This window comes from Coffea arabica, chromosome 7c (genome assembly GCF_036785885.1).
Source record: "Coffea arabica cultivar ET-39 chromosome 7c, Coffea Arabica ET-39 HiFi, whole genome shotgun sequence".
Taxonomy (NCBI): Eukaryota; Viridiplantae; Streptophyta; class Magnoliopsida; order Gentianales; family Rubiaceae; genus Coffea; species Coffea arabica.
In genome coordinates, this window is record NC_092322.1 from 9,785,511 (window position 1) to 9,798,046 (window position 12,536).

General features: G+C 37.5%; 3 protein-coding genes across 6 annotated transcripts; 2 read left to right on the forward strand and 1 right to left on the reverse strand.

The window, feature by feature from the left end:
• The first annotated feature begins 1,634 nt into the window (after positions 1–1,634).
• Positions 1,635–5,019, forward strand: LOC113702036 (glucan endo-1,3-beta-glucosidase 2-like). Of its 2 annotated transcripts, none has more exons than XM_072058195.1 (4): positions 1,635–1,949; positions 2,975–4,225; positions 4,341–4,368; positions 4,489–5,019. In XM_072058195.1, exons 1-4 carry the CDS (start codon positions 1,892–1,894, stop codon positions 4,634–4,636), a joined length of 1,485 nt encoding a protein of 494 aa, XP_071914296.1. In that variant the 5' UTR covers positions 1,635–1,891; the 3' UTR covers positions 4,637–5,019. The 2 variants fall into 2 exon arrangements, with proteins under 2 accessions (XP_071914296.1, XP_027078773.2); XM_027222972.2 differs by having other exon boundaries at positions 1,637–1,949; positions 2,972–4,225.
• Positions 5,020–6,348: 1,329 nt separating this feature from the next.
• LOC140010488 (bifunctional protein FolD 1, mitochondrial-like) lies at positions 6,349–8,997 on the forward strand. 3 transcript variants are annotated; one of them, XM_072057694.1, is made up of 2 exons: positions 6,349–6,656; positions 7,126–8,997. In XM_072057694.1, exon 2 carries the CDS (start codon positions 7,589–7,591, stop codon positions 8,693–8,695), a length of 1,107 nt encoding a protein of 368 aa, XP_071913795.1. In that variant the 5' UTR covers positions 6,349–6,656; positions 7,126–7,588; the 3' UTR covers positions 8,696–8,997. The 3 variants fall into 3 exon arrangements, with proteins under 3 accessions (XP_071913795.1, XP_071913796.1, XP_071913797.1); XM_072057695.1 differs by having other exon boundaries at positions 7,430–8,997; XM_072057696.1 differs by having other exon boundaries at positions 7,435–8,997.
• Positions 8,908–10,978, reverse strand: LOC113701898 (GDSL esterase/lipase At5g37690-like). Its single transcript, XM_027222786.2, has 6 exons — positions 10,632–10,978; positions 10,391–10,518; positions 10,133–10,259; positions 9,797–9,909; positions 9,447–9,696; positions 8,908–9,350 (listed from the first exon to the last, which is right to left on the reverse strand). The coding sequence occupies exons 1-6, from the start codon at positions 10,864–10,866 to the stop codon at positions 9,124–9,126; spliced, it is 1,080 nt and encodes a 359-aa protein (XP_027078587.2). The 5' UTR covers positions 10,867–10,978; the 3' UTR covers positions 8,908–9,123.
• Between the last annotated feature and the right edge of the window lie 1,558 nt (positions 10,979–12,536).

Below are 12,536 nucleotides of genomic sequence, written 5' to 3' on the forward strand. Positions count from 1 at the left end.
GAAAAGACATTTAAAAAAAATCACTTTGAAGCGTAAATGAGCATTCTAATTGATCATAAAAATATAGCAAAACGAGTACTTGCGATTTTCTTATATATTTCTCGCCAATTTGCTACTCTATCACAAACAAAATTTTTACAAATCCAAATAGATACTAGTTGAATGTAACATACTTAGTAATGGGAATGAAGTAGGTACGATTAACATTAAGCACAATTGATACTATTGTTATACTTTTTTTTTTTTAGTGAATCAGTATACACTGATATGATTTTATTATATTTTATAATTTACTGTATGCTCATGTGATTTTTGTTGCTCGTTATAAAATATAATAAAATTATGTAAATGTAAGTCAAATCATTAGAAAAATTAAAACAACCATACCAATTATATCTATTATTAACCTTTTCTCTCCCAAACCCCTTAGATACTACGATACAATATGGCAAATAGTGTAAAATAAAGGGATTACTACTTATTCAAGAAATGTTTTGCATTGTTTAAGAACGGGCGCAGCGACAATATATATATAGCTTCTGAATTACTCCTTATCGACTAACTGTGCGACCTTAATTGGATTGGTATTGGCAGAGTCTGCAATTCTGCATCGTGCACAGCTCTCAGGTCTCAAGCTCCAAATCCAGTAGCCTCTCAGGCCTCAGCAGAACTATTTACCGAAGCAGTCAAAGTAAAACGGACTTGACGCTGGATGCAGATTCAAGAATGTGACGCTCGTCAAAAAACAAAGCATATGACCGTTGAAACCAGCTGTAAGGTGTTTACCTCTTTGGAAGACAACAACCTCAGCCTCAGCAATCACTGGCCTTTCTTTGTACTTTCGGCCCTACTCTCTCAGTTAAATCTATGCCCAGTTGTCCACATCTACATGCACGGATAAACACAAAAAACAAAACCCCCAATAGAAAGTAGAAACCTGAAGCCTGAAATGCGAGGATTCATAAACTCGCAACGGCTACCAACAAAAGTTGCTTTGCTTTGCTTTGCTTTGGTTCGTTCGTTTCAAGAATCAAGACAAGACTACTCCCCAGTCCCCCATAGTCCCATACTGCACACTTCACAGCCTTCACCGTAGACTGTGACTGACTTGGTTAAAAATACCAGTAAAGCTAAATGGGGTCATTTCCCAATGAATTAGATAAAATTTATTTTATTGTTTAATTGTAATACCAAGGGCTGTTCCAATGGTAGCCAGTAGTGTTTAGTAGTGGAAAAAGTAACATGTTTTAACCTTGAGAAGCCCAAATATAAGCTCCTTTTATATTTGAATAAACATGTTTATGAAAAATTTTTGAAACGTTCTCTAAGCTCCTACTATTTTTATAAATACATTTATCAGAAAAAAGTTCACTGTAAAGTTTTTCTTGAAAGTCCGTCCGAAATAATCTGAATTTTCGCAAGCAAAAACTTTGACACCATCCTAACGTAGTAATTTTTTTTTCTCCTTTTTTTCGAAGCAATAGTAAGTTAGACTAATAATAATAAGGTATAAATGTATGTAAAATATCTAATTACTTGTCGGGCTACTGTATTCTTCGTAGTATCTGTAAAACAGAATATGGTACATATTCACTTGGTAGAAAAGAGAAGGGATCGTGTCAAAGAGGATGAATCATTAGCCGTTAGATCAATCTGACAAGAGTTTAACGTGATTGATGCAGAATGAGAATCCATTTGCTCTTCTCTCTCTTTCTTTCTTCTTAAATACCCATTTACTTCAGCATTGTCCCACTCTTTCTTTTTCTTGATCTTTGTCTCATTTCACAAAAACCACCGTATCCTCCTTCCTCATCGTCTCCCCTGTTCTCTCCTTCTTCAACCTTCTGGAGTTTTGCTGCACCTTCTCAAGTGGGATTTGAATAAAGCTGCTATGGCACTGCTGTTTCTTCTGCTTTTGGTTGTAGTATCAGCTGCTTCTGCTGATGAAGGTAAGGCCTTCATCATACCCGTCTGCCCTTGCTTCTCCTCAATGTATGCAGTGCAGTACTTTGCTTGCTATTAAGTTCTTCTCTTGCTTGTCAAGTTGTCACTTTTAGCTTTCTTATTAAGTGGTTCGTGCAGATCTTTAAGATCCCAAATTCCTCTACTGAATGCTCATTCGACCTGTGAACAACGATGCATGAATAAATAATACTATCATTGTCATGTGATTTAGTTGTCTATGCTAGCTACTTAATTAATGTATAAAACCATGTTCCTGACATGGTGGGTGGGGCTGCATTCTTCTTAAAGTAAAGTTTATCACTCTCTTCAATTTGTCTTTGTCCCTCGGAAGCTTAGTTAGTTGGGTCTTAGTAGGAGAAAATAAATGGGAGGCTGGTGGGACTACATATCCCTCTTGGAGTTTATCTTCAATGGTCCATATTTAAAGAGCTGTCATTCATTGCCTTTTCATTTCCTCCTTTTAAAATGGCAAAAAAATGCTATTTTTGCCGGACATCTTATCATTGAAGCTTTGATAGTTTCACAGAGTACTGCTACTCACATAACATATTACACACCCTAATGACTCATCCAAATAAATAGAATGGATGCTAATGTTGAAAGTTCCAATGCTGCTATCTGATTGAATTATAGCATCAAATTAAGATTCTAATCTTGAAATTCCCTCTCCATGCTCTGCTATACATTTGGTGTTGAGTCAGTTGAATATGCGGCTTCAGTTTCTGCAATCGCCTCAGCTGGTACAGATTTTCATGTGATACGAAATTTGGTAGTACTTTTGCACTAGAGTTGGCTCACTAACCTGACCAAGTAAAGCAACTTAATTTCTCTCAAGTTAGTTAAAGTAGGGAAAACTGAACAGTAGATTCCAGTGGCATCATTTTGAGTAGTTACTTGCATCTTCATATGGTACTAATAGATGCCAACAAGTGCGAGAGAAACAGGTTTATATTGACAGAAGAAGTCTCGAAATTTTGTTCTTACGACATTTATCTCTGCAATGTAGAAGCCTTTATTGGTGTGAATATTGGGACAGACCTCTCGGACATGCCAGACCCAACTCAAGTAGTAGCCCTACTTAAAAAGCAGCAAATCAGATATGTTAGGCTATACAATGCGGATCGTGGAATGCTTCTTGCGCTTGCCAATACAGGAATTAAAGTTGCTGTCTCCGTTCCAAATGAACAACTCCTAGCAATAGGCCAGTCCAATTCAACTGCAGCTAATTGGGTCTCACAAAATGTTGTGTCACACTACCCAGCTACCAATATTACTACAGTTTGCGTTGGCTCAGAAGTTTTTACCTCTCTTCCCAATGCAGCACCTATACTTGTCAATGCCCTCAGGTTCATTCAGTCAGCTCTCGTAGCATCAAATCTTGACAGGCAAATCAAAGTTTCAACACCTCTTCCTTCTTCCATTATCCTCGATCCATTTCCCCCGTCTCAAGCCTTCTTTAATCACTCTTTGAACAGAGTTCTAGTCCCCATGCTTAGTTTCTTGCAATCCACGGGATCGTATTTCATGCTAAATGTATATCCTTACTACGATTATATGCAGTCTAATGGTGTCATTCCATTGGATTATGCGCTCTTCAAGCCCCTTCCTGCAAACAGAGAAGTTGTTGATGCCAACACACTCCTTCACTACACCAATGTCTTTGATGCGATGGTTGATGCTGCTTTCTTTGCAATGGCATCACTTAACTTCACCAACATTCCTGTTCTAGTGACTGAGTCAGGTTGGCCATCGAAAGGCGACTCCCATGAGCCAGATGCCACAATAGAAAATGCCAACACCTACAACAGCAATCTAATAAGACATGTCCTGAATAAAACTGGAACTCCTAAACACCCTGGAATTGCTGTTAGTGCTTACATTTATGAGCTTTACAATGAAGACACAAGACCCGGACCACTGTCAGAAAAGAATTGGGGACTATTTGATGGTAATGGCGTGCCCATATATATTTTGCGCTTGACTGGATCGGGATCTGTATTGGCTAATGATACCACAAACCAGACGTACTGTGCTGCAAAAGATAGTGCAGACTCCAAAATGCTGCAGGCTGCTCTTGATTGGGCGTGTGGACCTGGCAAGGTGGATTGTTCTCCACTTTTGCAGGGACAACCATGCTATGAACCTGACACTGTTTCTGCACATGCAACTTATGCATTTGATGCTTATTACCAGAAAAATGGGAAGGCTCCTCTGGCTTGTGATTTCAATGGAGTAGCTGCAATCACCACTACAAATCCAAGTAATGAACACACCACATGTTCACTTATTCTCTTCTACATCAAGCTTAATCACACATGGCTTGGGATGTGATTTGCACGACTAATCGTACTATCATCCTTTTGTTTTTTTTGCAGGTCATGGTTCATGCCTATTTCTGGGAAGGTAATTTCATTCTCTAAGTAGAGCTCATTAACTGCTATAGAGTGGTTTTACGTAGTTCTGCCATTCGCGCATTCTTTAGATCATAAATGATGCGAAGTCTCTACTTTTTCTGTTTTGCAGTAGTGACAAAAATGCGACGTTTCTGAACAGCACGGCGCCAGCTATGAGTTCCAAGAGCTCAGGTTCTCCTGCCCAGCAATGCAATCCTGTTTCGGCAGCATACTTCATGATAGTGGTGGTTTCAATTGCCAGTGCACTTCTGTTGTAGTCTGATAAATGCATTCGACTATGATCATCGCTTTGAGATGGCAGAGTTCCCGTATCAGGTTTTTGCCGCTGTACTCGCGATTGCTGTGAACAATTTTGATCTGAATTGTGTATTTTGTTGGGTAAAAAATTGTACAGCCTTCAACATTACAAGAAGGTGAACGGGAAAGGATATATAATATGACGATGGCCTTTGGCAGGGGAAATTTTTTGTACAATATGAGGCAACGGGGTGAAAAATCTCAGTTGAAAAAGGACATCTCAGTTATTCTTGGTGTTTCTAGGCAATAGGAAATTTAGGATGTGTAATGAAATTGGTTCCATTGGCCATAGCTCCCAAGTTCAGAATAAGCTGAAAATATCATTTTATTCTTGTTCTATTCATTCTGGTCGTATCCATTCTTGTTATATTTGGTTTTTTCAATATTGATTTTTGTCAGGTTTTCCTGTCAACTTATAGGCTTAGAGGCAGCCATGGTTCCATTTTGAACCAACAGTAACCGGATTGAACCAAAAACCGGTTTTGAACTGCATCATCAGAATTCAAGTGGTAACTGTAGTCTGTAGGAAAAGGTTCCAGCTCTTGATTTAGTAGGTCAGATATTGATTTCAAGCATATAAGACCCATTGTACCCAAAATAATTTTGATACAAGCAATTCAAATGATATGCCCCCTTTGGATTATATTACGTGCATTTGACATACTGGTGGATTGGGATAATATCATACCTTTTTTGAGGTTTCTCTTAATATTATTTGACACCTCTAAAGTTTTAAAAATATCACTTAACTCCTTTAGTAATTACAAAAGGACTGTATTCACCCTCGCTTGAAACATAATTCACATATCAAATAAAATGGAGCTAAACATTAAAAAAAAAAAAGAAACAAAAGTCACTTTCTTCTCTTTCCCTTTTCTCCAATATTCTCTCTTACTCATTTTTTGGATGACTATACAATTTTCTATTTATAAATTATAATAAATTGAATTTTGTTATCTTTTACTTCTTATAATTGTGATAGAGTGGAGTATGATTTATTTGCTTATTTTGAGTTATTTTTTATAATGATTAGTACAATTTAAAGGTTTGGGCACAAGTTGATAATAAGTTGGAAAAAATAGAAAGTTCATAAGAAATCGATTTTGAGCATGTAGAGTTAAATTAGTCAACTGTATTTCTTTGCAAATATCTTTTTTATTTTTCAAATATATATTTTTATGAACTATAGCATTATGATGTGGTAGTACTATTAGAAATTATTTTTTAAATGATGATTTTCTTGCAAAAAAAACAAAGTGATCTAGGAGCATTTTTATTTAGCAAGTAGAAGGATAATTTAGGGTTTTAAAAAATTTTGTTACATAAATAACAAAAGTAAGGGAGGTAAGTGATATTTTTAAAACTTTAGGCGATATTCAGAATAACTTCAGGGGAGGTTTCTGATATTATCCCTATTTGAATAATGACATTTTTATTTCCCCCTGCAACAATCATCTCCAAGTCTCAAGTTTCAAAAATTAAAAGAAAATCATTAATCTAGTAGCAAGTGTTTCACTTTCATCAAAGGAACTAGTACTACTTTTCTGAGAAAAAGAATTAAAGACTGTAGACCAGTCATAGCGGGCTGAAATCTATTTTCGGGCAAGATAGCGCACCAGGCCCATAAAAGAAAAGAACTCTATTGCAATTTGAAACCCTAGTCCTATATAAACTGACCAAAGCTTCTACTTTCTAGCACTTCTGCACTTCACTACCTCAGCTCAAAAAAAAAAAATTGTTTTTTGTTCCTTTCTTCAGTTTCTCCGTCAACAAAAGTTCTCTTCTCTTTCAGATTTAAGGGTCCTAGAAAATTGGAGCTTTTATCACATTAATGAAAAAAGCATCCACTATGATTTGCTCTGTTTCAATACAAAAATAACAGAGGAAATACGAAAAGATGCAAAATTAACTCTCTACTTCTCTCGGTACTTATGGACACGCAGATTCCAATTTCCACCCCGTTGATTTTTGCGTTTTCTCGTAGGTCCCACATTTCTTGAATGTGTTTGTTCTATGAATTTAATTATTTCTTGATTTGTGATTTTTTTGATATGCTCAATGATGATTGATTTGCTTTAACCACACCGAAAAAGAGAAGACTATGGGGGCTGGCAAATTTAGCGCTCTTGGATTTCAATTTTAAGAAGGAAGAATCCTTATTTTTTCCTCATTTTTAAACTAATTTTGTGGGTGCATATTAGTGATGGCTTGATGAGGCTTTGCTCTAGGGTAAAAGTTGAAGGCTTTTTGCTGATATTGCAGTTTTAAGATTAGGGAATGTGAGGAAAGATTCTTCCTTTGGGTTAAATCTTTGAGGGCTTCTTTTTGCCTTCCTCCTCTAGTTATCTCTCATGTGGAAAACTTTGGCCTTTTTCTGAGAGCTATCAAATTTAATCCGGTCATTGGTTTTAGCTCCTCTTGATTCCTTCACCAATTATTTGTGATGCAGTGACTATTTTGATCGAATTTTCTGTTCCAAAGCAGCTGAATTGAAAAGGGATATCTCTTCTTTATCTTAATTCTTTGCCTTTTGCTAAGATTGAGTAATGACAAATCATTTATCAAATTCTCAAGAAAAAATAAGCAAGACAAAAAATTGTATGATAATCAATTATAGAGGACAAAGAATTAGCGTAAAGTTTTACTGGTTTCCCATTAATCAGATTAGTGAAAGTGAACGAATTTTTGGCATCATTATTTTTTTCTGATGAAAACTATCATGAGTTAGAAAATTTATGCTTTCTGCATTCCAGCGCAGGATATGAATTTGGAGATCGGACTTAATAATATGCAAGGGTCTGAGACATGCCTTTGATAAGGACTATTCTCATAATGCAATGGTAAGCTGTGTGAGAGACATGTGCATTTGTTTTTGAAGGAAATGATATATAAAAGAGACATAAGAGGCCAGAATGATGTGGAGAAGGATGCTAAGTGTGACCATTGCTGGGGAAAGATGGTTGAGAAGAAGGAATTGTTTGCCATCTGGGATCAGGGTGTTATGTACATTGAAGACTGATCATGCCTATCGTAGTTTGAAATCTCCTTCCCTTGTTTCTCTTGATATTCCTGACATATGGGATTCAAATATTGTCTGTTCTGATTTTCACTCTTTCCAAGCTAGTTTCAACAGAAATATGGGTAGAAGAATAGATGGATTGTTGGTTGCTGAGGAAATTAGATTTGGAATAGCAACTGAAGTTAGTAGGATGAAGGCTTCTATTGGTGAAGTACCGGGATTGGCTGTAATAGTGGTTGGTCAGAGAAGAGATTCTCAGGTTTATGTTCGAAACAAAATAGCTGCCTGTGAGGAGGTTGGAATTAAGTTTGTACTGACTGAATTGCCTGACAACTGTACAGAAGATGAAATTTTGAATGCATTGACTGGCTTTAATAAGGATTCATCTATTCATGGTATTCTTGTGCAGCTTCCTTTGCCTCGACATTTGGATGAGGGGAGAATTTTGGATGCAATAAGACTTGAGAAGGATGTGGATGGCGTCCACCCTCTGAACATGGGTAATTTAGCTATGCATGGGAGAGAACCCCTGTTCATCCCATGCACACCAAAAGGGTGTGTTGAGTTATTGCTGAGATCTGATGTAGAAATAATGGGAAAGAGAGCTGTGGTGATAGGGAGGAGCAATATTGTTGGGTTACCAGCATCCTTGCTGTTGCAGAGATATCATGCCACAGTGAGTATCGTGCACCCCTTCACCAAGAACCCAGAAAATATTGCCCGTGAAGCTGATATTCTTGTTGCAGCTGCTGGAGTGCCCAATGTAGTCCGTGGAAGTTGGATAAAGCCTGGGGCAATTGTTATTGATGTTGGAACAAATCCAATTGAAGATCCCAGCTGTGAAAATGGTTATCGGCTTATTGGAGACGTTTGCTATGAAGAAGCTGTGAAGGTAGCTTCGGCAGTCACTCCTGTCCCTGGAGGAGTTGGCCCTATGACAGTTGCAATGCTTCTATTCAACACACTTGAATCTGCTAGACGTGCGCTAAGCTTCATTTAGAATGAGCTGCGTATGAATCCTGGAAATGTTTGTTCATCACATATGGCCTGTTTTGGGAATCTTTGTTCTCGTCGTATTATCTCAGCTTTTAATTTTTTTCTTTTCTTTTTTTTGATTAAGCATCTCAGCTTTAAGTTATGATTGAAGTTGTTTAATATGATCAGATTTGATCAGCAAAGGGATTAGCACGAAAGAATAGAAGTACAATCAAATTTATCCTGCTCAAAATTTTGTATGACATATATTACCAGCAAGACTGTAATTGGCTTCTGACATTAATACAATCAAGTTTTGCTCTTGCAGCGTCCTTTGTTCTGCTGCTGTGCTTCCTGGATATTGCTTTCAATTAATAGGCTATATCACTTTTAATAATAGGCAACTGCCTAGTTACATTATGTGACTAAATATGTTGTTTTCGGCCCAGAAGGTCAATGAGAAGGCTGTGGAGCAGGGGCAGGGGCAGGGGCAGGAGCTTTATTCGCAAACAAGGAGTTGAAGAAGCGATCTCCAAGCACTTCATTTGCTGCATCCGTGGGATGGAAAGCATCCCAGAATACATAATCTGCACGGTTTGTGCACACTTTGGAGTTGGGCAAGCAAAGCCCTCCGAGTTTTGTATCCACATTGCAACATGAAGTGTTGGAGACATTAAATCCTAAACGAACCAAAAAAGTGTGGAAAAAAAATTAAACTCAGAATAATTAGAATAACTTGGGGATAAAGAGCGCTAGGAATTTTGAGGAAGAATTACCATAGGCAGTCGGGTTCTCAATTAAATCCAGAACATGTTGATAGGTATCTGCAAAGGCTATCTGGGCAGATGGGAGTTGCCCATTCAGATCAGTTACCAACTCTTGTGCTTTTGAGTTGAATTCTTGCACCCATTGATTCACTTGCTTCAAGCAGATTCGCTGCTTTGATTTCGCCCTCTGGGATGGAATGCAGCCAAGTGGTGCTAGGCCATTGAAAACCATCTTTCTTGCCCCCAGTTGGTAAAGCCTCTGGTCCAAGAATTACAAGTCTCGCAGCTCGTCAGGAAACATCTGATATGATACTTTTAACCACGTACAGATACTAGATAGGATGAGTAGAGTTACTCACAGTGAGTTGTTCGCCTAAAGTCGAGACTAAAAGTTCGACAAACTCATCATGCGTGTACTGCTCACCATCTGCTAAGAATGGCTGAAGGAAATTGTTTACATAGTCATTGCTCCCTGGAAAATTGGCAAGAGATGAGGAAAAGCAGGAACTATCACCTCAAATGCAATGACAAAGGAAAAGAATCATATGTTCCTACATCTGAGTCATTGATTCCATCATGAACATAACAACATTTGCTTTTGATACATGGGGTGTTAATGACGTATAAGGATTAAGGGCAGATGAAGGTGTGTCAAATTTGACGGGGAAAATTTGTGTTTTAGGATATGAAGGTACCGAGTCCAATGAAGTACATGGCCTCATTGCAGAGCTTGTTTGCCGCTTCTGCTCCAATCTTGTCCTTGATTGCTACCTTGGTCTTGTTGAAGCAATTGATTTGATCATCAAAGGTTAATCTCTCAATCTATTGTGTGACCAGTGAATGAATGTCCACAACAAGAAAAGTTAGTTAAGCATAAACATCTCTAGTTATTCTGCAGAAATTTGTTTCAGACATGCTAACGATAAGAACAAAACCAAGGGAATGGAGATTACGAAGTACAGGCCGGTGTCATTGAGAATTCCAGCTCCACCAGACGCATAGTTTACACCTTTTAGGATTGCATCATCAGTTGGCGATATTGAAAGATATGCCGGAGGTGATGGAATTCCTAGCTTTGCGGCTGCAGTTTTAACCATACAGCAGAAATGATCACATAATGCACAGCTAAAATTGTCTAATAAATTGGATTCTTTACATGATTTATATCAGTTTAAACGTAGAACAACTAATTACATATTATATCACCAATCGTCCTCCCATTTGTGAATCTTCCAGTAGCTTTTCCACCACTGAAATCAATGCCATAGAAAGGGTAATTTGCTTTTGCTAGAGAGAGCTGAAAGAAGTTGTTATTCCCAACATCTGTCAAGGAATCACCAAAAACAAATGTGACCAAGGATGCAGCTGCTGGCACAGCTGCTAAAACTGTGAACATCAACACTATACACACTTGTCCCTGAAACTCCATAATTCACTCTCTGCTTATTGTTCCACTGTTTAGGTATTATCAACTGCTGAGACAATTTATAGCATCTCCGAAGCCTGTACAATGCCTTACAAGTCATGCCCAGTTCTCTAAGTTTGGAGATAGTAGGTGATTAATTTCAATATGGGCAAAAGATCCATATGGTGTAATCTTCAGAGGGTTCTGATCAGAGTGTATGGAAGCTTATATTTGTAAGTTTAGTAGTTGGTATATCCTCCTTCAACGGTTGGCCAACTTACTTTAACATAGTCTGACAGTCAGAACAGCTATTCTAATTAGGTTTTCAAGCCAGTTGAGGGCTTGCTGCGGCTTTTCTATTAGGTAAGACTAATTTATTGAATCCATGTAACTAGTATATGCTAATAGCTTCCTGGTTACTTGCTTTTTATTGTAACCATATGGAAGCGTTTCTACTCCCATGTGTAGAAGAAGCACGATGTCCAGAAATATCACAGAGGATACTAATTACTAAGCAGGAAAGAAGCTTACTTCTGATGTGAATCTTTAAGGGACTGCTCCAATTTTGAGTAGGGCTGGAGCTGAACCAAGTAGCTCGGCTCGAGCTCACAAGCTACTTGGTCAGCAGCTCGAGCTCGGTTGACCAAGCTCGAGCTCGAGTTCGAGCTGCTCGTTAGAGCTATCGAGCTCGAGTTCGAGCTTGGAAATATAATACTCGAGAGCTCGACGAGCTCTATCGAGCTTTTTATAATATATATTTTAATTTTTATTATTGTAAAATATCAATAATATCCTTTATTTAAAATTATATATAAAATATTAAATTTTATTACTTGAGCTTGATTAGGCTTGATTGAGCTCGAATAAGCTCGATTGAACTTGATTTGAATTAATTACATTTAATTAAACTCGAGCTTGAGTTCGAGCTCGAGTTCCATAAATTGATGTCGAGCTCGAGCTTGAGCTTAAATTTTAAAAACTTGACGAGCTCGAGCTTAGTTATTTTGCCTCGAGTCGAGCTCGACTCGACCCGACAGCACCTCTAATTTTGAGAGAAAACTACTACATGGTCCTTGACTAGCTTTTCTTGCTTGCCTCCAAGGTAAAAGTGAAAAACAAAAATTCTTTTAAGAGATGAAAAAGATTCGCGTGTGATTTTTCTAGAAGATGCTTTAAAGTTAAAGCGGTTTTAATCTGCTTTTGCTTTTGATAAATTTCTTTAGAGTTGTTTGTATTTAAATACTACTAAACATGGAGGAACATGAATGATCGATCCAGTGTAGATGTTGGGGGATCAAAGCAAAATATTTTAGGAACATCAAGCCATTCAGAGTAATTCAGTTCTTTAATCCAAGAGATAAACAAAGTATCTCAAACTGTTGTGAGATTAGCATCGGATATAAGTTGTGTAAATTAGAGTTGTTGATTTGAGACATATTTTGTACATTATTTTGGTTCTTGGGTATTAATAAATTCTTACTTATCGAAGATAAATTCCCAGGAAGCTTATACTACTCTAGATACCATGTTAAAGTACGAAGACAAGAACCAGAAATAGAACCACAGCAGTTTCAACAGAAGCTATGAATAATTTATTGTTCATTACGCCATGTAAAGCTCCTGCCAACCCACTATGATACCTTTCTTTCGCTTTAATCAAAAAAATTTTTTTTTTGGGGTCACCATTTCATCAT